The following is a 22,445-nucleotide window of genomic DNA, read 5'->3' on the forward strand; positions in this document are numbered from 1 at the left end:
CCCATCTCAGCTGGAAGTACTGGCCTTGCAGTGAGCTCACAGGTAGAAAGATCATATTGCACTGCTCTTTAGTGACCCCTTTTGAAGTACTTGCTCTGGAAATTGATAGGCTTCAGAGTCACATCTACTCTGAATTAACTGGTGGAAAGGTCACCATATGTATCACCTTTGAGGGCGAGGGCAGGGAAAAAGGAAAATAACAGGACCTTGAGAAATCCTTTCCTTCCCCTAGTACAAATGCTTTCTTTCTTTGATAAAAAGGCTAAGATTATGACTACTGAAACAACAAGTTTACTCCTCCCAGCTAGGAGAGGCTTCACATGTCACTGGTGGGTGGGTAGTATGCAAGCAATCAAGCAAGGAAAACCACAAATACATGTAATTTATCACAATGTATTCTACCTAGAAATCCAACCAAATGCCTGGAAACACAGGAAGCCACCCTCACTGGCCTCAGGAATGAAGTGGGCCCGAAGTGCCAGTGGAATCTGATGGGGCTCACACATTAGGATGTTGGGTAGAATGCGCAGAGGAGTTAATTTGCATTTTGCAGAGCTGTTATGTGGAAGGAGGGCAAGGATCACTAGCATTTGGAAACATCAGCAGCTGACTTTAGTTTTTAAACGCTGAAAAAACTAGCAGCTTTGTGAAAGAAACAGAAAATAAGGAAAATACACAGTTCCTGTTCTAAACCCTGGCTTGCATTATAAGCAAAACGTGAAAGCTGTGTCTGAACCTGCTCCCCATTTGTGCACAGCATAAAATCACCAAGGAGTCTGTCATCATTCCACACAATTGACTGTCTCTGCCCATGAGGGCTTCAGGCCTCTGGTATCGAGGGTGGTTGAGTTTGCGACTGAGGTGTGTTAGCGGAACTATGCAAGGGAAGTATATGCAGCACCCTGCCCACAGTGTGCCTGGCTCAAGTCAGTGCTATCAGTCCCCTTCTTTGGGCTCTGTGGGGCCTGACTTTCTGAAGGGCTGAGCGCTTAGAACTCCAGTTTGAAAATCAACAGGACCTGCAGATGCTTATCAGCTCTGCAAATGAGGCCATAAATCTACTCCAACATTTCCGCACTGCTAACTGCTGAAGGCACGTGGGTGTAAACTGGACTTTGGGTTTGGTCTGTAAACATTTCTCTGCAGTCTTTGGAACGTAGAGATGAAGGTTTTCTAAAGGTGAGACAGGAAATGAGATGGCAATGTGAGATGTGGAAGGGACACAGATCTAGCCTCTCCTCTCATTCTTCTGCAAAAAGACGATGTTGGGAGCTCAAAGCATGGGCATGTTAAACATGTAGTTCCAGGTGTTCAGCGGGCATAAATCAGTATTGATTTCAATGGAGATACAGCCATTTATACCTGCAGAGGACCTGGCCTGGAAGGCACGATTCAAGCAGTGGAAGGACAGAGTGAAGAAACTGTGTTTCTTACAAGACTCAGGTTTACCACTGTTCTTTGAATCCTTGTTGTGAGTTGACTTTTTCTTGCCTTTGAGAATAGCCTTCTATTTATCTTCTGATCCCTTTAATTCAGTTAGGTCGCTGAGAAGCCCAGCAGCTCTGCTGTATTTTCAGTAATGAAATTACTTCTCCCTGGCCAAGAGAGGCTTCACATATCACAAATGAAGCCAATTAAGATTCAAGCAGAGAGAACTACATTCTTCACAGAAAGGAGGTGCATGGCAGCCCGGAAGGCAGGATTTGCTTCTTGTTAGGATGTAAATATTAACACCCAAATCCACAGAGATATTTAGGCATCTGAACACCATATTAGGCACCTAAATCTTGGGTGGTGCCTAAATCTCAGATTTAGGCTCCACCGCAATCCACAAATCTCCCACCAACCCCTGTAGGCGCCCAAATATTCAGGATAAAAATTCCCTCAGCTTTTAAATTTCTGCCTCTGGCCATGCACACTGCTGCCTCACTCCAGGAATCTGGATACCTATCTCCCACCTAGACCCCAGAGCAATTAATGAACTGGGAGGAGAGAGATGTTTGCTTGCCTTTCTTTCATGTGGGGCCTGATCCAGTAGGTGGCCCCTGAGTATGCCTCCTTTGAATGGGGTCTCATTCAAAATCCAGCCAGCTGCAGCAGCAGCACCTGTGCCCACTTTATGACTTTTAGAGTACTCATGTGGGATGTGGGAGACCCAGATTCAATCCCCCCATCTCTGCCTGAGAGGGAGAAAGGATTTGAACAGGGATCTCCCATCTCTGAGGAGAGTGCTCTAACCACTGGGTGATGCAGTATTCTGATGTGGGGCTCCTTCAGACTCTCCTATTGCAGTTGTTCCACTGGGACTAAAGAATAGAAGAGTGATTAGAGCAGGAGGGCTGGACTCAAGGTCTCCTAACTACACACACACTGGACTCAAGGTCTCCTAACTACACACACACACACACACTCTCTCTCTCGCTCTCTCTCTCTCTCTCTCTCTCTGAATGAGAGATAGGCACCTAATTCAGACTTTGTGGAGTCAAGTGGTGTTTCCGTGATTTTCTAGGTATCGAAAAGTTAGATGTTGCAATGCCTAAATCCCTTTGTAGATCCAGGCCTAATTTCCTCATCAGTTCCAGTCCTCTCTCTTCTACAGAATGCAGCACTGGCTTTAAAGGAATTGTCTCTGAGTGGAAGGGCTGGGAATGGCAGATGGGGCTTCAAAGCCCTCATCTCTGACCCAAGAGGTTAGTGGAATTTGAAAAATAGATGGTCTATTTCTGTGGATACTGAAAGCAGCTCAAGGGATACCAGTAAGGATTAGCAACAAACAGATAAGCACAGAAATTTGGACATAAACCCTCCTGCTTCAGGGCATAAATCAGCCTCTGAAACATGTAGTTCTGGGCACTGGTGGAGCCAGGATATTAGATGAGTTGGACCTGGGGTCTTATTCAGTCTCCCAATTTTTATGAGAGAGGGAGAAGGTATCGTAAAGGGAAAGGGGACACTCTCCTGGCTAACTGGCTAGAGTTGTGGTTTTCAAACTTTTTTTCTGGCAACCCAGTTGAAGAAAATTGTTGATGTCCATGACTCAGTGGAGCTGGGGATGAGGGGTTTGGGGTGTGGGAAGGGCTCAGGGCTGGGGCAGAGAGTTGGGATGCAGGGGTGAAGGCTGCCGGGTGACGCTGAGGGTGAAGGGTTTGCAGTGCAGGAGGGGGCTACAGGTTTGAGGGGGCTCAGGGCGGGGGCATGGGGTTGGGGTCCAGAAGGGGGTCAGAGCTCTGGGGTGGGGCTGAGGATGAGGTGTTTGTGGTGCAGAAAGAGGTCCTGGGTTGGGGGGGCTCAGGGCTGGGGCAGAGGATTGAGGCACGAGGTTAAGATGCGGGCTTACCTCAGACAGCTCTGTCAGTGGCACAGTGGGGGTACTAAGGCAGTCTTTCTGCCTGTCCTGGCACTGCAGACCACACTGTGGCCCAGAAGTGGCCAACAGCAGGTCCGGCTCCTAGACAGAGGCGTGAAAGCGGCTCTGCATGGCTCTTGCCTGCAGGCACTGCCGTCCCCCAGCTCCCATTGGCCAGGAGCCAGTGCTCAGGGTGGGGACAGTGCACAGAGCCCCATGGCCCCTCCTGCCTAGGATCCGGACCTGCTTCTGGCTGCTTCTGGGGTGCAGCGTGGTGTCAGAAAAAAAAGAGACTAGCCTGCCTTAACTGGACAGCACCACTGATGGGACTTTTAACAGCCCAGTTGGCAGTGTTGACCAGAGCTGCCGCGACCCAGTGCCTTACATTCTGCAACCCAGTAGTGGGTCGTGACCCGCAGTTTGAAAACCACTGGGCTAGAGGGCCAGATGTTCAAAGGTGTTTAGGCACCTAATGGGATTACCAAAAGCACCTGGGCAGGTTAGGCACCCAAATTCCATTGAAATCAATATCTGCATAGTTAGATGCCTGAATACCTTTGAAAATCTCATATTGCAACATGGTTAATAGAATGTATCTTGAGCAATCAGTGCCCTCTTGAGCGCTTAGAGGCTCTCTGCTTTTTCTCTCTTACCGTGCATCGCTCTGAGCTTCACTGTATCTTGTTCTTATTAAGATTGCAGTCTCTGATGTGAGATTCTGAGTTGTCTTGCCCTGCAGAATTAGATTTAATGCTGGACCTTACTTGTGCTTTCATAAAAGATTTGTTTTTATAATGGCTGGTTTGTCCCAGGGGAGCTCTGTATGGCAGGTGTTCGATTCCTGATTTCCAGGCTACCACTCACCATGCTGGCATGGGGGAGAGGGGGAACGCGACTGTGTTGGCACTATGCTTGGCTCTTGAGATAAACAGAAGGGAATGCAACAATTTGGCTGATTTAGTAGCAGCGTTCACTGGAAAATTAATGGACCAGCAAAGAGGCTGTTGGGGAACTGGTTCTACTTCCTGATTCTCTGCCCCTGCTGCAACACAGGTTAGAGAGGCTTGGAGCTTACTTCATTTTGCACTGGCTAGGATCCCCAAGGGCAGGGCCGTCCTTAGGCATAGGCAGAATAGGCAGATGCGTAGGGCCTCACTCTGCCTGGGGGCACCACTCTGCAGGCAGCCCAGACAGAGGGGAAGCAGTGGAGCATGTAAGAGCAAGGCTGCTGGGTCCTAGAGAGAGCAGAATGCTGCACAGTCTGAGGAATGGGATTGGCTACTGGGGTCTCTGGGAAGGGGAGGGGGTAAGGGTTGGGAAGGAGCTCACCTGTGAGTGTGACTCTTTCCCCCCGGCTGAGGTGAGGTGAGGCAGGCTCTGTGGCTCTGGAACCAGTATCCTTTGTTGTCCCCCATAACATCCATTCTTCTCCCCCCCCTGCCCCATGGAGCACCCCACCTTTGTCCCTCCTCCCCAGGAGCATCCCTCTCTCTCTCCTCCCTCCTCTCCGTCAGGGCTGGGTTGGGTGAGGTGCTGGAGGGTAGGTGGGGGAAAGAGGCTGGCTGGCTGCCTGCTGAGGAATGAAAGTGAAAGTAACTCACTTCCTCGGCAGCGAGCCAGGATTGGACACTGTCCACACAGAGGCTGCGCTGGGGTAGCCAGATGTGTGTTAAAAAAAGCAGGGTAGGGGATTGGGTACAGTGATCCAGATATACCTATGTAATAGGGCCATGTCCAATTTTGGGGTCTTTTTCTTATATAGGCTCGCTTTACCCCCATTCGCTCAAACCCGCCCCATCTCTCTGTCCTGGATTTTTCAACACTTTCGCCATTGTGTCACTCAAGTGGGGTAATTGGTGCCTATATAAGACAAAGCCCACAATAGCTGGACTGGCGCCTAAAAATCAGAACAATCGGATCTGGCCACCCAGCTGGGTGAGCGGCCTTCCCCCGGGCTTGCACGAAGTGCCAGCGATCTAATCTCATCGGGGGAGCTGCAAACAGGGCAAGGATGAGCTGCTGGCGGCTCCATGGGTGCCCCGTCCCTGAGATCAAGATGGCCGTGCTAACTTCACCATGGTCGGTAAGGCGGTGGTGCCCATTGGCGTAGTGATGGACCTGAGGGTTGGCTGGCGTTGCCACTTCCTGCAACCCCAAAGGTGGATTTTGGGGGTCCTGGCAAGTTTCCCACCATCCCTCCTCTATCTGCACTGGTTGACCACAGGCTGTCAGGGTGAGCCAGAGCGACGAGAAGCATAACTTGTGTGTCATTTTAGAGATTGTCATTTAACGAACTTTGTTTGCCAAAAAATTCTTACTAACAAATCCTGAAATCCAAATTGCAATATGTTTGTTTAAAAATCAATATCTAGCCAGAAATCAAGAAAATTAAGCTGTTGACATATTATAGTGATCGTAGGTTTGGTTTGAGGCGGGAGGTGGGCCAGTTTCATCAGAGAACAAAAAATGTTGACTGAACTGTCCTATAGCCCCGTACCCTGATAAGACCTCCACACGTCACAAGTGAAAAGCAGGGTCGCAAACCACAAGCACAACGGCCAGAGAAGTGCAGGGTGAAGATTTGATGGTAGGCAGCGCAGCTGAGCGGCTCAGCCGCACTGCTCTGGGCGTCCCTGTGCCTAAATTGCCCAGCTGGGAAGACCCCCCGGGGGCTCCCCCCCTGCCGTTTCCCTCACCAGCACACTGGGGACCCCCAAGGAAGCGCCAGCTTGGCAAGCAGGGCTGATCCAGGCCGCGCTGTCAGTCTGAAGGTCCACTCACCATCAGCGCCGGCAGCGGCGAGTGGCTGGGCATGGCCTGAGCAGGGCCAGTGGGTTGATGGCTCAGTCCGCTGCCTAGTCTGCAGCACTCAGCCTACTGCTACTTCCGGGTTCCGCTGCTGACCCTTACGCCCAGGGAGCCCCAGCCCTCCGCCCCACCGCACAGAATCCCAGAGGGGTGGCGGCCGGATCCTGGCTGCAGAGGTGGTGGCAGAACTCCCAGACAGCAGCGGCTGAGCAGGGCTGGGATCCTATCTAGGGTTCCAGTCACTCAGAACCCCCAAGCCTGCTGCCAGGCTGGGTTTCATGTACTCTCAGGACTGGCAGTTTGCCTGAGCAATGCCACTTATCTACGGAGTACAGTCGAATATCGCATCTATCTGATGTGAACAGTCTAAGAGTGACATGGCCACCATCTACGAATGTAACAGTACACAAGGAGAACGAATTTCTTCAAAACTAAGCCAGCTAAACTATCTCCGCCCGACAATGAGGCAGGAAGCTAACTGTCTTGCTATTGTTCGTATAAATCCCTCAATCTAACCTTAAGGAAATATGAGTACAGCAAAACCCCTAAGCTAATGACCAGCTTAGATCGATAGCCGCCACCACCACAGGAATTCCAGTGCCTGGGACTGACTCGGGCCCCCAAACCTCCGTGGGAACCCCAAAACTCAGACGCCCTGAGTCGCACTAACAAAGAATAACATCCCACCCACCTCTCTCCACCCAGAATTCCTCTCTGGGCTAACCTAGAGTTACTGAGCGCAACCTCTTTACATCACAATACCAAGGAAGCATGTCTCTCTCTCCACAAAGAACAACCAAATACAAGAAACAAAAGATCTCTCTCTCTCCCCCCTCCCAAGTCCCTGTGCTGTATGAAGAATCACCCTGCCGTAGATCTAAACAAAGAGAATTTCCTTCCTTCGTCCTTAGCCACCCCAGAGAAGAAAAAATAACTCAACGCAATCTAAAAAGAAAACTTTATATTAAGAAAGAAAAGAAACAAGACCATAGAAAACATGATCTCTGCATTAAGGTGACAATACAGCAGCTAGCCTAAAAGAAAAGATATGAATAAAGCAGGCCTATTCAAAAAAGCTATCCAATTAAACAGTCCACAAACACACACAATATAACTACAAAAAAAAACAATAACAGCCTAGTTGTTTTGTGTCGCTGTACTTACAACCTTTGAACTTGAAGATTAGAGTAGCTTGAAGATCAGACCAAAGACCTCTCTCATAGCTGAGAAGCCAGACAGACACAAGCAACATGCCCATCTCCCTAGGCTTTGAAAAATCCGGCCCGTATGGTCCCTGGTCAGGTGGTTGGGCCCCTTTTTAACCCTTTACAGGGAAAAGAAACAATAACCCTTAGCTATCGTTATTGAACAGCTGAGTCTTAGCTAATCGAACGAAGACAGACGACTTTGTCTTTGTCATACGATGACATTATTACTGATTTTGCAGCCAAAAAAGCCAGAAAGATTGCTTTTAATTAAAAACAAATCTTTGTTTCAATACCTCTTCATATAAATTTCCAATAAAATTTTGACAAATTAAAAAAATTATATTATTTGCATCATTCTGTCAAATCAGAATTTTTTCTATAGTGCTACCTGTTTAGTGCTAGTGCATCAGCATTACAGTGTGCTTCATTAAGTTAAACTGGTGTTAATAAGTGAATGTGGCAAGTTTTCCAATACTGTATGCTTATATTTGTGTTGCTAAGAGCAGATCAGGCACAGGGGCACCAGTTTAATAATCTCGCCTAGGGCACCATAAATCCTAAGGACAGCCCTGCCCAAAGGACCATACACCATTTGGGCCACTACCTCTCCCTGTTACCAACACAACCTTTGCAGCAGGGGCTGTGAGAAGAGAGGTGTAGGAGAAAGCAACTTCATCTCTGTGCCTCCAAAAGACTCCCACGCGCTGCAAGGATTCCCAGCAAGAAACTTGCACGCAGCTCGGGCAATGATAAGAAGGCAGAACACAGCAGAGAATCTGCTCCTAGGGCTGCAGTGTGGGGTATGTAGGGGAGGGTGAAGTCAGATGAAATGAAAAAGATTTCTGAGTAAGCAGCCTCACCTGAACATGGAGGTGAGTGATGGAGATCAAAGAGCCAATTGCTCTGCAGATCTCTCCAGCATACACATACCCCAAAGTGTCATCTAGCAACTCATGATCAGAGGCCTTCCGCCTTCCATATGTTTATAACCCTCCTTCCCCCCTCATACACATACAGGGTAGGAGACCAGACAGAAGGTGGAATAGACTGAAACACAGACCTGTGGAGCTTGCACCATACTGTATATAGAACATGCCCTCCTTTGCATTCATTTCTCTGCAGTCTATAAAATGCTGGAATTCTGAATGCTGGATTTCTAAGGGGTAGCAATAATTAATGGGAGCAGTCTGATGCTCAGTGAGGCTAATGGCTGTGGTTCTTGGTCTGGTGAGCATGAAGGAGACAGAGGGTTTGGAAAAGGAGGAAAGGGTGTTTGTTTGGAAATGAAGAATTGCCCTAGGACATGCTGTTAGGATGCTGCTTTGCTAAAGAGACAGACTGAGGCTGTGTTATGGGGACTGATTTACATTCTTTCGCTCGGGCTAAAGTGATTGAGTTTATTGTACATCTCTGGAGGCCAGATGCTAAACTGGAAAAATGATCTTGACCTTCTGGATTCATAATTAATTTAACTCAGGCTCTCAGAGACCAAGAGCCTCTTTCTGACTGACCTTACAGTATTGTTACTTAGGTTTCTTTTGGTCTTTAATCCCCATAGTTTGTTTAGGTTAATTTCAGTTTTTGTTACAGCTGTTAGTTTGACAGCTCTGTCAGGTGAAGTCCTCTGTCTATCCACAGAACAGATACATTATGGAAAGAGTCAATACAACACTCTCCTTCACTGTCACTTATTAGTGTGCTTCGAGTCAGACCTGCAAAGAATACCACTAAGGGAGAGGTCAGTTCAGCTTTCATGGCTCAGTTTGGTAACCAGTGTTTGCTGAGACTGCTAACGAGGGTGTTAATTAATGCTAAATGTAATGGTGGCTTTGTGAAGGGATAACTATCCAGCTGGAACTGAATGAGCTCAGTTTATGTTGGCCACTGAACAGGCATTAGATGGTGTGATGGTGTGTACAAACCTCAGACTGGAGAGAAGGGGTTAAAGAGCTGCTGTGGGCCCAATTGGCTTCACCTTGCCACATCTGTAAAACATGCTGGTGTGTACGGTATCTGATCAAAGGTGGCGTGTTACTGTTTCTATGTTAAGTCATCTCTCCCTGTTTTCTTTCCACAAGCAAAATTTGTCAAAACATGACTATCTTGCCACTTAATGAAATCTGGAACTTGCTAAATTATAAAACAATGAAAATGCAAATTAGAAGGGCATTTCAGGAGCTGATCTGCACACACACAAAAACTGGGAATCAACATTTCTTAGAAAACAAAATTTTGAGGACTTGGAAACCTTGCAAAATGAATTAGCAAAAAATGTATTTTGGAATTTCATGAATGTTTTGCACCACTCTTGTTAGTCTATTATTAATATTCAGTCATTACTGAGCAGACTAAAAGCAGGATGTCCATTATCAATATGTAATATTCTATTGTCGATTTTCCTGGGCCATGCAGTCCCTGAATATTTTTTGTTAATCATAGTCAAGTTTATGTTTAATACCCTTGTTTACTGCATGTAAATGCAAATCAAGGCCCTTTTCCTGCAGTTGGCTAAATGGCGATAGACCCATGTGTGTCCATGCAGCATCCCATTGACTTCAGTATGGCTTCATGCAGGCAGGTTCCTGTGCCTGAGCAAAGCCAGTGATCAGGACCCAAATGATTTGTAAGGGTAACTGAAAACAGAAGTTCTTTAAAATACTAAGTTTTCTTTCTCCCTGTCCCTTTCTCTGGCTTCCTTTTCTCTCCCTCTCCTCTTCTTTTCCATTCATGCTATGACACATATGCACATCACATGCACATGACAGAACTCTCTGTTCCTTTTACACCAATAATCCATGTGGTACAAGGTACACCATAGTCTCTTCTCTGCTGCCTTCCAAAAGGGACTTTTTTATTTAAATAAAAGGATTGTGCCTGATTTATTTATCTGCCATTTGGTTGAAAGTCTCTCTCTTTTTTGCCCCCATCTCCTTCTAATCCATCCCACACGTGGTGACAGGAAGAAGACAAAGCCATTCTGCTGGAAAGCACCAATACCCACAGGAAATCAGTATCATGGATGAGAATCTGTTGAACCCACTGGAAGAGCCTTCCCTTTCAGGTAGATAGCTCCATACCAAAGCCCTGACTCCTGAGTACAATAGATGGTCCTGGATCAAGTTCCTGCCTTGCAGAGAGAAATTCCCATAGTTAATTATTGGATCCTTGTGTCTCAGGCAGATGGTCCATACTTGAGCTCTGTCTCTCACTCAGATAGACATTTCCATACCAGATCCCAGTTCCTGGTAAGTAGTCCTTGCAACAGCCCATCATTATTGCTTTATCCAGACTCCTGAATCTGGTAAACTGGGCCAGAAATTCCACAGTGGCCATTGTTGAGTTTTTTCAAGTTATTTTTCTGACACCAACCAGAGCATGGAAGTACAAGCAACACCAAAAAGTCTGGATCAGCTCTTGTTTTAATCTAACTAGTAGACTCATCATTTCTAGTCAATGCATACCCAGATAGAGGTTAAATAATCATATGGTTAAACACATACATCTCAATTACCTTCTTTGAGGTGCTAAACACAACCAATTTCCAGCAACTTCAATGGGAGTTGAAGGAGCACAGCACCTTTCAGGAGATGATCAGCATCTTGTAGTATTAGGCCCAAAGGAATCATCAGAATGACTTGGTATTTTCTATATAGCCATAAAAATATGCAGACAACATGCCCTTCTTGTAAAAATACTACATGCAAGAATTCCTATGGTGCTTAGACCATACCAAGGGCTCTTGCAAAGAATCCACAAACAGATGCAAACATTGCATCACACTCCTCTTAAAAAAATAATAATAATATTAGCAGGTTTTGAGCTCAGTCCTGTTCCAGTTGAACTCCAAAATAATTTCAGTGGGAGCAGGATTGGACTTTTTACTTGGAATAAGATTTTTTATTAGCCACCCAATATTCTGCCTCTCTGGGCCACTTTGACATTATACAGACATAAACAGTCATTATCTTATATACAAGGCTGTTGTATTTCATAATTTGGTGATTCTGTTGCCTACTCATTACCTCAGAATCATGCTTCATAATCAAATCTTTCATCTTAAATAAAAATTTTGAGTTTAGTCTTTAATGTTGCAATGAAAATCCAGAAAGCAAGAATCAGATGCAAACCAATGCAGTGCTGTTTGCTTGAGTTTGCAAAATACTTCTGAGGGGTGTGAACTGCCCCATCGTTCCTGTTGAGACATGTTTCTGTGGCTTTCTTAGTGACTAAACTAGGAGATTCATGAACAAACAAATCTCACATCACACCCCATTCAATAATGTTAGTAATATTTGTTTAGAAGCAAGACAATTATAAGCCAGTCAATGTTTCAGAAATATCTGCCTTCTGCAGGGTCTTAAAATCACCAAATATATTCACTTTGTCACACATATATACATCAAGGTTTTTATTAACATAGTTATATAGTAGTTATGCACAAAAACTATGTTAAAAAAACATTAAGATTTCAAAGTCAAGGACTCAAAAGTTAAGAAATGTCAGAATTAAGGTTGCCTATGAAACCTTAATTCAGTCCCCCTGTGCATATGAATTATGATACAGTCTTTTATGACATGATCACATACTATTTTTTCCATAGGCCTCCTGTCTCATTCAGTGCACAGGATGGACTGTGCTCATGTAGTTTTGTTTTATTGACTACAACCACATTTACTGCACATTATTCAAACCTTACTTTGAAGACAGAATTGTTAATTTTCCCGTAGGCTTTTCTGTGGCATTCATCACTATGGTATCTGAGTGCTTCATAAATATCAATAAATTTAATTTTACCACACCCCAGTGAGGTGAGGAGCAATTATTATCCCCATTTTACAGATGGGGAGCTGAGGCATAGAGAGATTTAAGGTAAAAAATATCCACTAATTTCACGTGCCAAATTTGAGATGACTAGGATTTGATTTTTCAGAGTATTTAGGATTATATAGCACTTCATAGGTTGAAAGTACAGGTCCCATTGACTAGGGCTGCAACTGTGAGTGCTCAACATTTCTGCAGATTAGACCCTCAGGTTTATCGAATGAGGCACATAGAAAATGAACACACAATTCATCACCACCAAAAGCGAACATCATTCTGGGGTGTACTAGCAGGAATGTTGTAAGCAAGACACGAGAAGTAATTCTTCCATTCTACACAACACTGATAAGCCTCAACTGGAGTACTGTGTCCAGTTCTGGGCACCACACTTCAGGAAAGATGTGTACAAATTGGGGAAAAGTCCAGAAAAGAGCAACAAAAATTATTAAAAATCTAGAAAATATGACTTACAATGAAAGATTGAAAAAAACTGGTTTATTTAGTCTGAAGGGGAGAAGATTGAGGGGGGACATGATAACAGTCTTCAAGTACATGAAAGGTTGTTATAAAGAGGAAGGTGATACATTTTTCTCTTTATCCACTGAGGACAGGACAGGGAGTAATGGCTTAAATTGAAGCAAGGGAGATTTAGGTTAGACATTAGGAAAAACTTCCTAACTGTCAGGATAGTTAAGCACTGTAGCTAACAAATTACCTAGGGAAGTTTTGGAATCTCTGTTATAGGTTTTTAAGAACTGCTTAGGCAAACACCTGTCAGGAATGGTCTTAGATAATACTGAGTCCTGTCTCAGTGCAGGGGACTGGACTAGTGAGGTGCCTTCCAGTCCTACAGTTCTATGATTCTATGCAACCATCCTTTCTCTTCTTGCAATCCCCTTCCTCATTCACTGTACACCTTCCAACTTCTACAGCAAATTAATCAGGGACCCTACAGCCAACAGCCTCCTTCACTATACAGCTCTGATTCACCCCAAGAGCACCACTCATCCTGTGCTCTGCATAAGGCAGGGGTTCTATGGAAAAAAACTCTGTATGCGATCAGGTAAGTAAAGTTTGTATCATAATCCATACGCACAAGGGGGCTGAATTAAGGTGTTACAGGCAACCTTAATAATTCAGGAATTTCCTAATTTCGGAGTCCTTGACTTTGCAACCTTCCTTGTCTTTTAACACAGTATTTATGTCTGGTTATAACTATGTTAATGAAAACTTTGATGTATAGATTTGACAGAATTAATGTGTGTGATGGTTTAAAAACCCTGCACAAGGCAGATCTTGCTAACGCCTGGACTGGCTTATAGTTGTCTTGTATTTAAATTAACATCACCGAATGGAATGTGATGTGAAATTTGTTTTTTCATGAATCTCCTAGGTTAGTCACCAAGGAATTTACAGAAACATGTATCAACAGGAACAGTTGCTGCATTTCAATGTCATTTGCCCTGTGATTACGGAGGGGTTGTGTGGTTATAGTATCTGACTATGAAAGGGAGGCTGACATCTCTAGGCTCAACTCTCACTGTTTTTGTCACAGGAAATGTGCCTAATGTTCTTTGGTGGTTCACAACCTGTGGTGCCAGTGGCCCCCGAGGACCAACTCAAGCACAGTGCGACAGTGCCTATTACAACACCAACGTCTCAGTGACTGTAGAGAAAGAGGGACCACTCCGAGGGGTGCAAGTGTGGAAAGTGCCAGCAACAAACCAATACTTGTGAGTGTCGGTGTATACTGGGGACCAGAGAGGCAGTCAGCTAGCAACTCGCACTTACCATAGCACATGTATACCCTTAAGTGCAACAACATCTGTTGGGAGTGGCTGAGTGTAGGGTAAATGTGAGTACCTCAGAGCCAACAGGAGTCACAGTGGAGAGTTATGGTTCAGGAACAATGTAAGTGAGGAGTTATTGGGAGGAGTGATGTAGCACTGACAATGAGGAGCTCAGGACTGGAATGGCCTTGAGGCTGTGGGACTGTACGGGTGCTGACTGGGGGAACTCATTTTGGGGCTCTGACGGTGTTAGAGAACTGGCTGTAGGAAGCTCAGGAATGGAGTCACTTTGGGGTTGTGACCATGCCGAGCATTGGCATGGGGAGCTCATGGGTCAAGTTGCTTTGGGCTGTGGGTGTAAGGTTTCTGTCTCCCTAACTGCTTTCTTTCTTTTTCAGAATATCTGCGTATGGAGCAGCCGGAGGGAAAGGAGCCAAGAACCACAAGAAGAGATCACATGGGGTCTTCATCTCGGCCATCTTCCAGCTGGAGAAAGATGAGCTCCTCTACATCTTGGTGGGGCAGCAGGGGGAGGATGCCTGTCCAGGGGTGAGGGACGGACACACACTTGTCAGTGGGCAGAACCACATTACAGATAAGCTGCAGAACCCCTCAGTGAGTGAGTTTAGCGTTTGGCTGTATTGGTGATGAAGAGCAGGAGTCCTAGACTTGAGCGAGTAAAACTCAGAAAGGAAATTGGGAGGAACCAATAAGCTGAGCTAAAAAGAATCTTCTGAAAATAAATACAAGGAAATCTGAAATGAAAAGAGTCCTCCAAAAGCACAAGCATAAAACTCTGCTTTAAAATCCCGGTGTTCAATATAAAAAGCTGCCCCTTTCACTTGCTTTAACAGGGCAGTCACAGCCAGCTGCAAGGTCTGAGCTGCATGTTGTTGATCGAAAACAGCATTTCTCCACAGTAGGGATTTTATCAGGCCTGCCAGGATTTGAGATCATTACTCAAGGCCCCTGTTGGGATCACGGCCCCATTGTGTTAGACAGATATAGTAAGAAGTGGTCCCAGCCCTGAAGCGCTCACAATCTTACGGCTGGATCCAAAGCTTGTTAAAGTCAATAGGGGTCTTTCCATTGACGCCAATATTCTCTGCAAACACAAAGAACACAGAGAAGAACAAACTCCAAAGATGTGTGTAGCTCAGTGTCCCCAAAAAAATCCAAGCTGCAAAACAATTTTTCTGTATTTTCTCTGTGTAGTCTAGTGCTTTGTGCAGGGAATGGGGAGCTAGAACTCCTGGGTTCTATTCCCAGCCTTGCCACTGACTCATTGTTCAATCTTGTGCAAATCACCTCATATCTGTTCTTGCATTTCCTCATCAGAACAATGAGTACAAATAACACTGACCTATCGAATAGCAGTATTCTGAGACTTAATTAGTAATTAGAAAGCATTTTAAGATCCTGGAATGTAAAGAGCTCTAGAGGTGCAATGTATTAGCATTTGTTATTAATAATAAAAATAATATGGGCTCATTGCCTTTCTCTGGTTCTGCTGTGAGCCTTTCTTATGTCTCTTGCACATGTGACGTGTTCCCAGCTCAGGAGAAGCTTTTCAGAGGCCAAGGGACAGGTCACTTACCAAGCTGGTGGTCCCTCCCAGAACACATACTACGTGTACAGATCTGTGCATGCAGACTAGACAGTGTTGATCTCTAATTGCATCTGTTGTCTCCTTTCAGGGGAATGTTCAGACCCAGAAGATCTGCCTGGGAGAGTCGTCTCTCATTGAAGAAGATTACAAACTCAAAAAGGATCTGAAGGATTGGGCTGGAGGAGGGGGTGGGGGTGGAGGAGCCACCTTCATCTGTACAGTAAGTCTTCCCTCTTTCCAATCCGCTTCTGGACAATGTCCAGGAGAAGAGCTAGCTTTCACTAGTGATCATGTGATTTGATGCTATCAGCTGTTTCAGGGAACTGAAGGAAGGGACGGAATGTTTTACAGAAATGCAAATTCCTCATTCCCCCTCATTTCATTCACCTGCTAGCTACTGCTTCCTCAGCACTGTCAGCCCAAGCAACAATACCAGTATGGGAAATCAAACCAGGGTCTGCTGCTTAACACTGGGACTGGTCCAGACTCAACAACTGGTGTTTAATTGGACCTGCCTCAGATACTTGTCACGGTTGGCAGGCTGCCCTGAATAATGGTGTCAGGAAACAATCTGTAGTATTGCTCTGGGCTGTGGCCACTATTATATGAGCTGCTTTTATGCTTATTGATGCAATGAATTAGGTGGATTCTCTCATCTGAAAGGTTGAAGGGTTTTCTGGTATCTGTTGGTTTTGAGACTGCTGCACCTTTCAACTGTTCTGTGTACTGAATTGTATTTGTCCTTGAGCAGCTGAAGGATGGAGTTTTCGAACCGTTGCTCATCGCTGCAGGAGGAGGGGGGAAGGCATACCTGAGGGGTCAGGACAGCTCCCTGGATGATGTACCCCTTGAGCAGTTTGAGAACAACACAGCAGTCCCTGGAGTCAATGGGAGAACTGGGGCAGCAGGTGAGACCCTGGAGCAATACAAGGTCTGGATTTAATTGCTGAACACACAAAACTGACCTGCAGACATTAAGCAACACAAATCCTTTTGATTCATATTAACTTTTCTGTGAGAGTAACCCACACAGACACGAATGATTCTTCTTCAAGCACTTTCATATGTCCATTACACTGCAAATATGTGCATGTCCTGTGCACTGGTGCCAGACCGTTTTCCCTAGCATACCCATAGAGGTGGCCCCACCCATCTCCTAGCTCCTTCTGCTCCCAAGAAGAGTATAAAGTTCAGAACCACCCCACCTCTCCTCCAGTTCCCTTTTACCATCCATGATCGTGGTCAGAGTGTCTTACTCATAAACTCATAGACTCTAAGGCCAGAGGGATCATCATAATTATCTAGTCTGACCTCCTGCTCATCACAGGCCACAGAACCTCAGCCACCCACTCCAGAAATAGGCCCATAACCTCTGGTTGAGTTACTGATGTCCTCAAATCTTGGCAAGTTACAGAGAATCCACAGTTTACTCTAGGGCAGACCAGCAAGTGACCCATGCCCCAAACCGCAGAGGAAAGCAACAAAAGCCCAAGGGTCTATGCCAAGCTGACCTAGGGGAAATTTCTTTCCTGATCCCAAATATGGTGATCAGTTAGACCCTGAACATGTGGTCCAGACCCACCAGCCAGACACCCGAGAGAATTCTCTGTAGTAACTCAGAGCCCTCCCCATCTAGTGTCCCATCTCTGGCCGTTGGAGATATTTGCTAATGGAAGATGTGGATGGGCCATATAACTTTGTAGACAAACTCATTCTGCCATCCCCCCCGTAAACATACCAAGCTCAGTCTTGAAACAAGTCTTTGTTCCCTGTGAACAAACGTATTGCTACTTGGCTATTTAGCTAGTGGCCTCTTTTTCATCATTTGTTGTTGTTTTTTTTTCATTTTTAATTTTTAGTTCAATTTTCTACAGTCGGGAATTGGCATTGTCTACTACCTGGGAAGCCTATGCCAAAGCCTCTGGGTTTCCAACCTTACTCAGGTTGTTGGAAGTCCATTTCTGTCAACAACAGTAATTTGGACTGTCTCAAGTGCTCAGGCGAGGGCCGTGTTAGAGACAGGCGCTCCATTTGTTGCACTTTGCAGACCAGGACACGAAAGCTGAGAAAGGACTGCCTTCATTACCACACGGTAGCATTTAGACTGGTGTCAGAACCACTGTAATCATCCAAGGGAAGCTCTTCCATGACTCCTTCCTGGAATGCTCCCCCAGCTTTGTCTGCAGATAAAAGTCATCAGAGGTCCCCATCACTGGGCTTCAGAGCATTCCAGGCCTCAGAAACTGCCATAGCTTCCTACTCAGATTTGAACCTTAGCGTTCATAACCTGAGAAGCTAGCATGAACCCCCTCTAAGCTTAATTACCAGCTTAGATCTGATAGGCTGCCCCCAACCAGGAATCAGTGTCTGGTACACTTGGGTCCCCCAAAACTTCCCTGTGGGACCCCAAGACTCAGATGCCCTGAGTCTCCTAACAAAGGGAAATAAACCATTCCCCCCACCTCTCTCCCACCCAGAATTTCCTCTCTGGGCTAACCTGAGAGTTACTGATGCAACCTCTTTACATCACAATACCAAGAAGCATGTCCTCTCTCTCTCCACAAAGAGCCAAACCCAAAAGACAAAGGAAACAAGAAAAGAGTCTCTCCCTTCCCCCTACTCTTCCCCCAACTGGAACAACGAGAATAAACACATAAAGCAAGATCTTCCCCTCACCCCCATCCTTCTCTCCACCAATTTCCTGTGTCAACTAGAAAAAAAATCAACAGTCAAAAAACAAAACTAATAAAAAAAAGAAAAAAAGAATTACAAGAAAACATTCGGTAATCAGATGGTAAAGCATCAGGGTTTCAACTTATAAAAAATGAATAAAACAATGAAAAGGAAAACACCTACCCATAAAACAAAACAATTAAAGTACTATAGCCAATACACATAAATGACCCATCAGCCATATAACAGGATGCAAATACTTTGCAACCTTTGTACTACAACGGAAACAGAAGTTGAAGGACAGGAAAGATCCTCCAATACTGAGAGAGCACAGAACAGAACAATAACCCAAACCCAAAGAAAAACCCACAAATTCCCCCCCTTAAGCTTTGAAAAATCCAGTTTCCTGATTGGTCCTCTTGTCAGGTGTTTGGTTCCCTTTGTTAACCCTTTACAGGTAAAAGAAACATTAACCCTTAGCTATCTGTTTATGACAGAAACATACAAAATATGTCAGCATCAGGTTCCTCGAAGATCAGGCACCAGGATTCTTCCACAAGCTCAGCCCGGTACTGATGGTACAGCTTGTCACTCTCTGATAGTGGCTCATACAGTGAGACCTGAGCTACTGACTCTCATGCCGTCCCAGAGGCCGTCAAGACCAGCTGTTTCTTTGGCTATGATAAAGAGACTTCTCTGATCACAGCACAACCACCATCCATGTCAATACTGATGGTGCCGGAGGCTTATGCTGTAGCAGGGGTCAGGAGCGCCAGGGCCAGGGGGCCATGGCCCCATCACTTTTTAAAGTGATGGACACCAGTATGTGTAGTTAGCAAGTGCTTTTCACAGCTAGCTTAACAACAAATAATATAGACCTTGAACTGGGTTTGCATTGTGCAAGCTGCATTGATGGACATCCTCACTCCCTTGGTGAAGGGGATAACTTGAATGCAGGTACATCTTAGACAACTCATAAGGGATATTTTCTCTCCCTTCACACACTTTTCCTGACTCCACTCTGCCCATAACCTGCTCACCTGATTTTCTCTCTCTTTTTTCTGCAGGTGGAGGTGGTGGCTGGAAAGACACCACCCTGTTTCCTCAGAGTGGGAAGTCCCTCCTGGAAGGTGGAGAGGGAGGCCAGGCCTGTCCCCAGTCATTAGCCAAACTCCAGTGGGCCACCTCAGGTGGTTTTGGTGGAGGAGGAGGAGCTTGTACATCTGGTGGGGGTGGTGGAGGCTACAAAGGTAGGTCTGTTTGTCCTGTCCGTTAGGGGAATGGAGACTGTAGAGACTGGGAACATTGCTTTTTATCTGCAAGGATATTTAGCCATCCTTTAGCCTGCCTTTGATCTGTCTAGAGGGAATGGTCCATTTCATGATGATTCGTTCTGTTAAAAACTAACCTATTTGCACCAAGTTGAACCAAGACGGATACTTTTTGATTGAAGGGCTCTGCCAGCCCTGATGGGTCTGGGATGAATGATTTCATTGTCCTCTTTGAGGGCAAGAGATAAATACATTATCTCAGTAGCAAGTCCCAGTGGAACTCCATCCTTCAAGGGACGAATGCAAAGGGGGGGACGCCACATCTTGTAGCCACCGTACCTTTGCTGCTGTTCAGCACTTGCACATGGTGACCCCTCTCTTTATCCAGGCGGGCATGTATCAGATGTTGATGATATCACAGCTGATGGGCAGTATGGTGTTTCCTTTGTGAATCCAGCTGGGGAGATCTTCCTACATCCCCTGGCAGGTAAAACACACTTTTTCTATTCTCCCACCACCGTCTCTGCCTCCCTTTTACCTCCTGTCTCTCCTCTCCTTCCTTCTATCCCTTTCTATAACCTCCACACATACATGTACTCTACGATGCAGATCCTCGGGTAATGTAAATTGTCATAGTTCCATTGCTTTCAATGACAATTTACAGTAGCTGAGGTTTTCCCCCTACAACTCTCTCCTAGGCTGAGAGATGACACCAATCTTCAGGTACAGTTATATGTATTCGGTCCTGGCCTACCCCATCCCTCTTCCCCATCGCACCTCAAGGTTAATCCAAAGGGGTCATGCTTTTGGGAGGTGAATTTCAGTGCCAGTACTCATTCACTTCTCCTGGCGCTCCTCAAATGGGTGATGTCTGTTCTGTGTAATGTTGGGATGTGTGTTTTCTTAAGTAGGGAGACTGGCACTACAGCCTCCTGCATTTGCTTTCTACCTTTACAACGTGGGAGAAGGTAAATTAAATCCTTCTGTTCCATCTGGCTCCTTCTCATTCAGCCATGGAGAGTCACGGGGATGTGGAGATTCAGGTCTACCTGAACTGCAGCCACTGCCACTCGGGCAACTGCAAGCGGCACCTTGACACCACTCTACCGATCTGTATTTGTGAGATGGGAGCCGTGCTGGCCAGTGATAATGTCACCTGCATAGGTAATAGGTGGAGCTTTATACTCACAGAATTTCTTCTGTCTTCTTTGCATCTCCCCTCCTTCCAGCTTCTCAAAGTAGAGATACTTGACAAATAAATAATGATATCGTTCCTCTCTATTGCCTGCCAGCAGAGATATTTCAAACATTAAACAACTTAATCCTCCCAGCATCTCTGGGCCATCTGGGTATTATCTACATTTTACAAGCAGGCAAACAGAGTCAGAGGGACAGATTTTAAAGGCACTAAGACATAGGTAGGCACCTAGTGAGATTTTCAAAAGCACCTCAGCAAGTTAAGGGCCTAAATTCTATTCAAATCACTGAGAGCTATGTGTCTGACCTGGTTAGTGGGTGAAAATCTCACCAGGTGCCTATCTGCACTTTAGGTGCCTAAATATTTTTTGAAGTCTCGCCCAGAGAGGTTAAGACATTTGCCGCAGAGCTGGAAATGGACCAAAGATCTTCTGACTGCCATTCTTCTACTATAACTACTAGACAATGTTCCCTCATTGTAAAGTCTTAGAGCAGCAGTTCTCAACTGGGGATCCACAGCCCCCTGGGGGGCTGCAATCAGGTTTCTGGGGGTCTCCCAAAATAAATCAGGCTTCAGCCCCAGGTAGCGGTGCTTGGAATGCAGCCCTGGGTAGTGAGGCTTGTGGGGTGTGCTACCTCCACCCCCGACTCACCTCAGCGAGCCACCCAGCATGTGGGTCAGCAACAAGTTTCACATTGAGTAAGGAAAATAAAAATAATATTCAGTTTTTAATTTTTGTACCTATATTATCCTTTTCTTTTTATATATTATATATGTGTTGTGTGTAACTCCCTAATGATCAATTTAATACAGCTTTTAATCTACTGGATATGCAGAACAACAGTTGTTGTGACACAAAGTGGGCCGTGGAGTTTTTATAGCATGCTGGTGGTGGGGCTCAGAAAGAAAAAGACTGGGAACCCCCATCTTAGAGGACAGAGCAGAAGTGCTAGATTTCAAGTTCAACTTGCTGTCTGGCTCACGCACTTTCTGCAAGCACAAATGGTCATTTTTGTGTCTGTGGGAGACTGAAAATGGAATCGTCTCATGAGGTCAGAAAAAGGTTTTAGTTAGGTTTTTATAAAAAGGATTGATCATTCTCAGGCCCCCCTGGACCTATGTTTTCCAGCTGGAACTGGGATCAGACGTGCCAGAGCATTGAGGGATCCTGTCTTGCCAGTATTCCCAGCTCAGACAGAAGTAGGAAGTACCAGCAATCATAAAGCAGAAAATCATCTTTTTACAGAAATCACATGAAACCCTGTGCTGATGTACTTCAGGATTAGCTGTTGATAAGAAGTCAAACTTGTAGGTGCTTATCTGAGCCAAACCTTCTGAGTTTTGCCCATTACTAGTAATAGGCTCTATCCGCCGTCAAGCTGCCGATTTGGCCTACCCACTTAGCTGTGCTTCTTCTGGTGTTCATGCCTCATTAGGTCAAGAAATGGGGGATGAGCCAGAGAGTCTGCATAGATGGAAAGGGGAGCCTAGATGGAAGTGAGCACCCATCTTTAGAGGAGAAGGGGAAGACATCTGTCATAAATAGATAGTTAAGGGTTAATGTCTCTTTTACCTGTAAGGGGTTAACAAACAGTGAACCTGGAACACCTGACCGGAGGACCAATCAGGAGACAAGATACTTTAAAAATCTTGGTGGAAGGAAGTCTTTGTTTTGTGTGTTTTTCTTTGTCTGTTGTTCTCTCTGGGTTCTGAGAGTGACC

The 22,445-nt window shown here is 45.5% G+C and overlaps 1 protein-coding gene across 1 annotated transcript in view; it reads left to right on the top strand.

Annotated features, from left to right (window-relative positions):
* LTK (leukocyte receptor tyrosine kinase) overlaps window positions 1-22,445 on the top strand; it is a 172,384-nt gene that overhangs the window by 113,131 nt on the left and 36,808 nt on the right. The window contains exons 11-18 of the mRNA XM_032793883.2: window positions 10,322-10,423; window positions 13,739-13,916; window positions 14,372-14,522; window positions 15,671-15,802; window positions 16,334-16,490; window positions 19,323-19,505; window positions 19,915-20,013; window positions 20,538-20,690. Of these exons, the coding sequence (XP_032649774.1) occupies window positions 10,322-10,423; window positions 13,739-13,916; window positions 14,372-14,522; window positions 15,671-15,802; window positions 16,334-16,490; window positions 19,323-19,505; window positions 19,915-20,013; window positions 20,538-20,690 (1,155 nt within the window). The remainder of the gene's footprint in view (window positions 1-10,321; window positions 10,424-13,738; window positions 13,917-14,371; window positions 14,523-15,670; window positions 15,803-16,333; window positions 16,491-19,322; window positions 19,506-19,914; window positions 20,014-20,537; window positions 20,691-22,445) is intronic.

The sequence above is a fragment of the Chelonoidis abingdonii genome, chromosome 4 (assembly GCF_003597395.2).
Source record: "Chelonoidis abingdonii isolate Lonesome George chromosome 4, CheloAbing_2.0, whole genome shotgun sequence".
In the NCBI taxonomy this organism is placed as follows: Eukaryota; Metazoa; Chordata; order Testudines; family Testudinidae; genus Chelonoidis; species Chelonoidis abingdonii.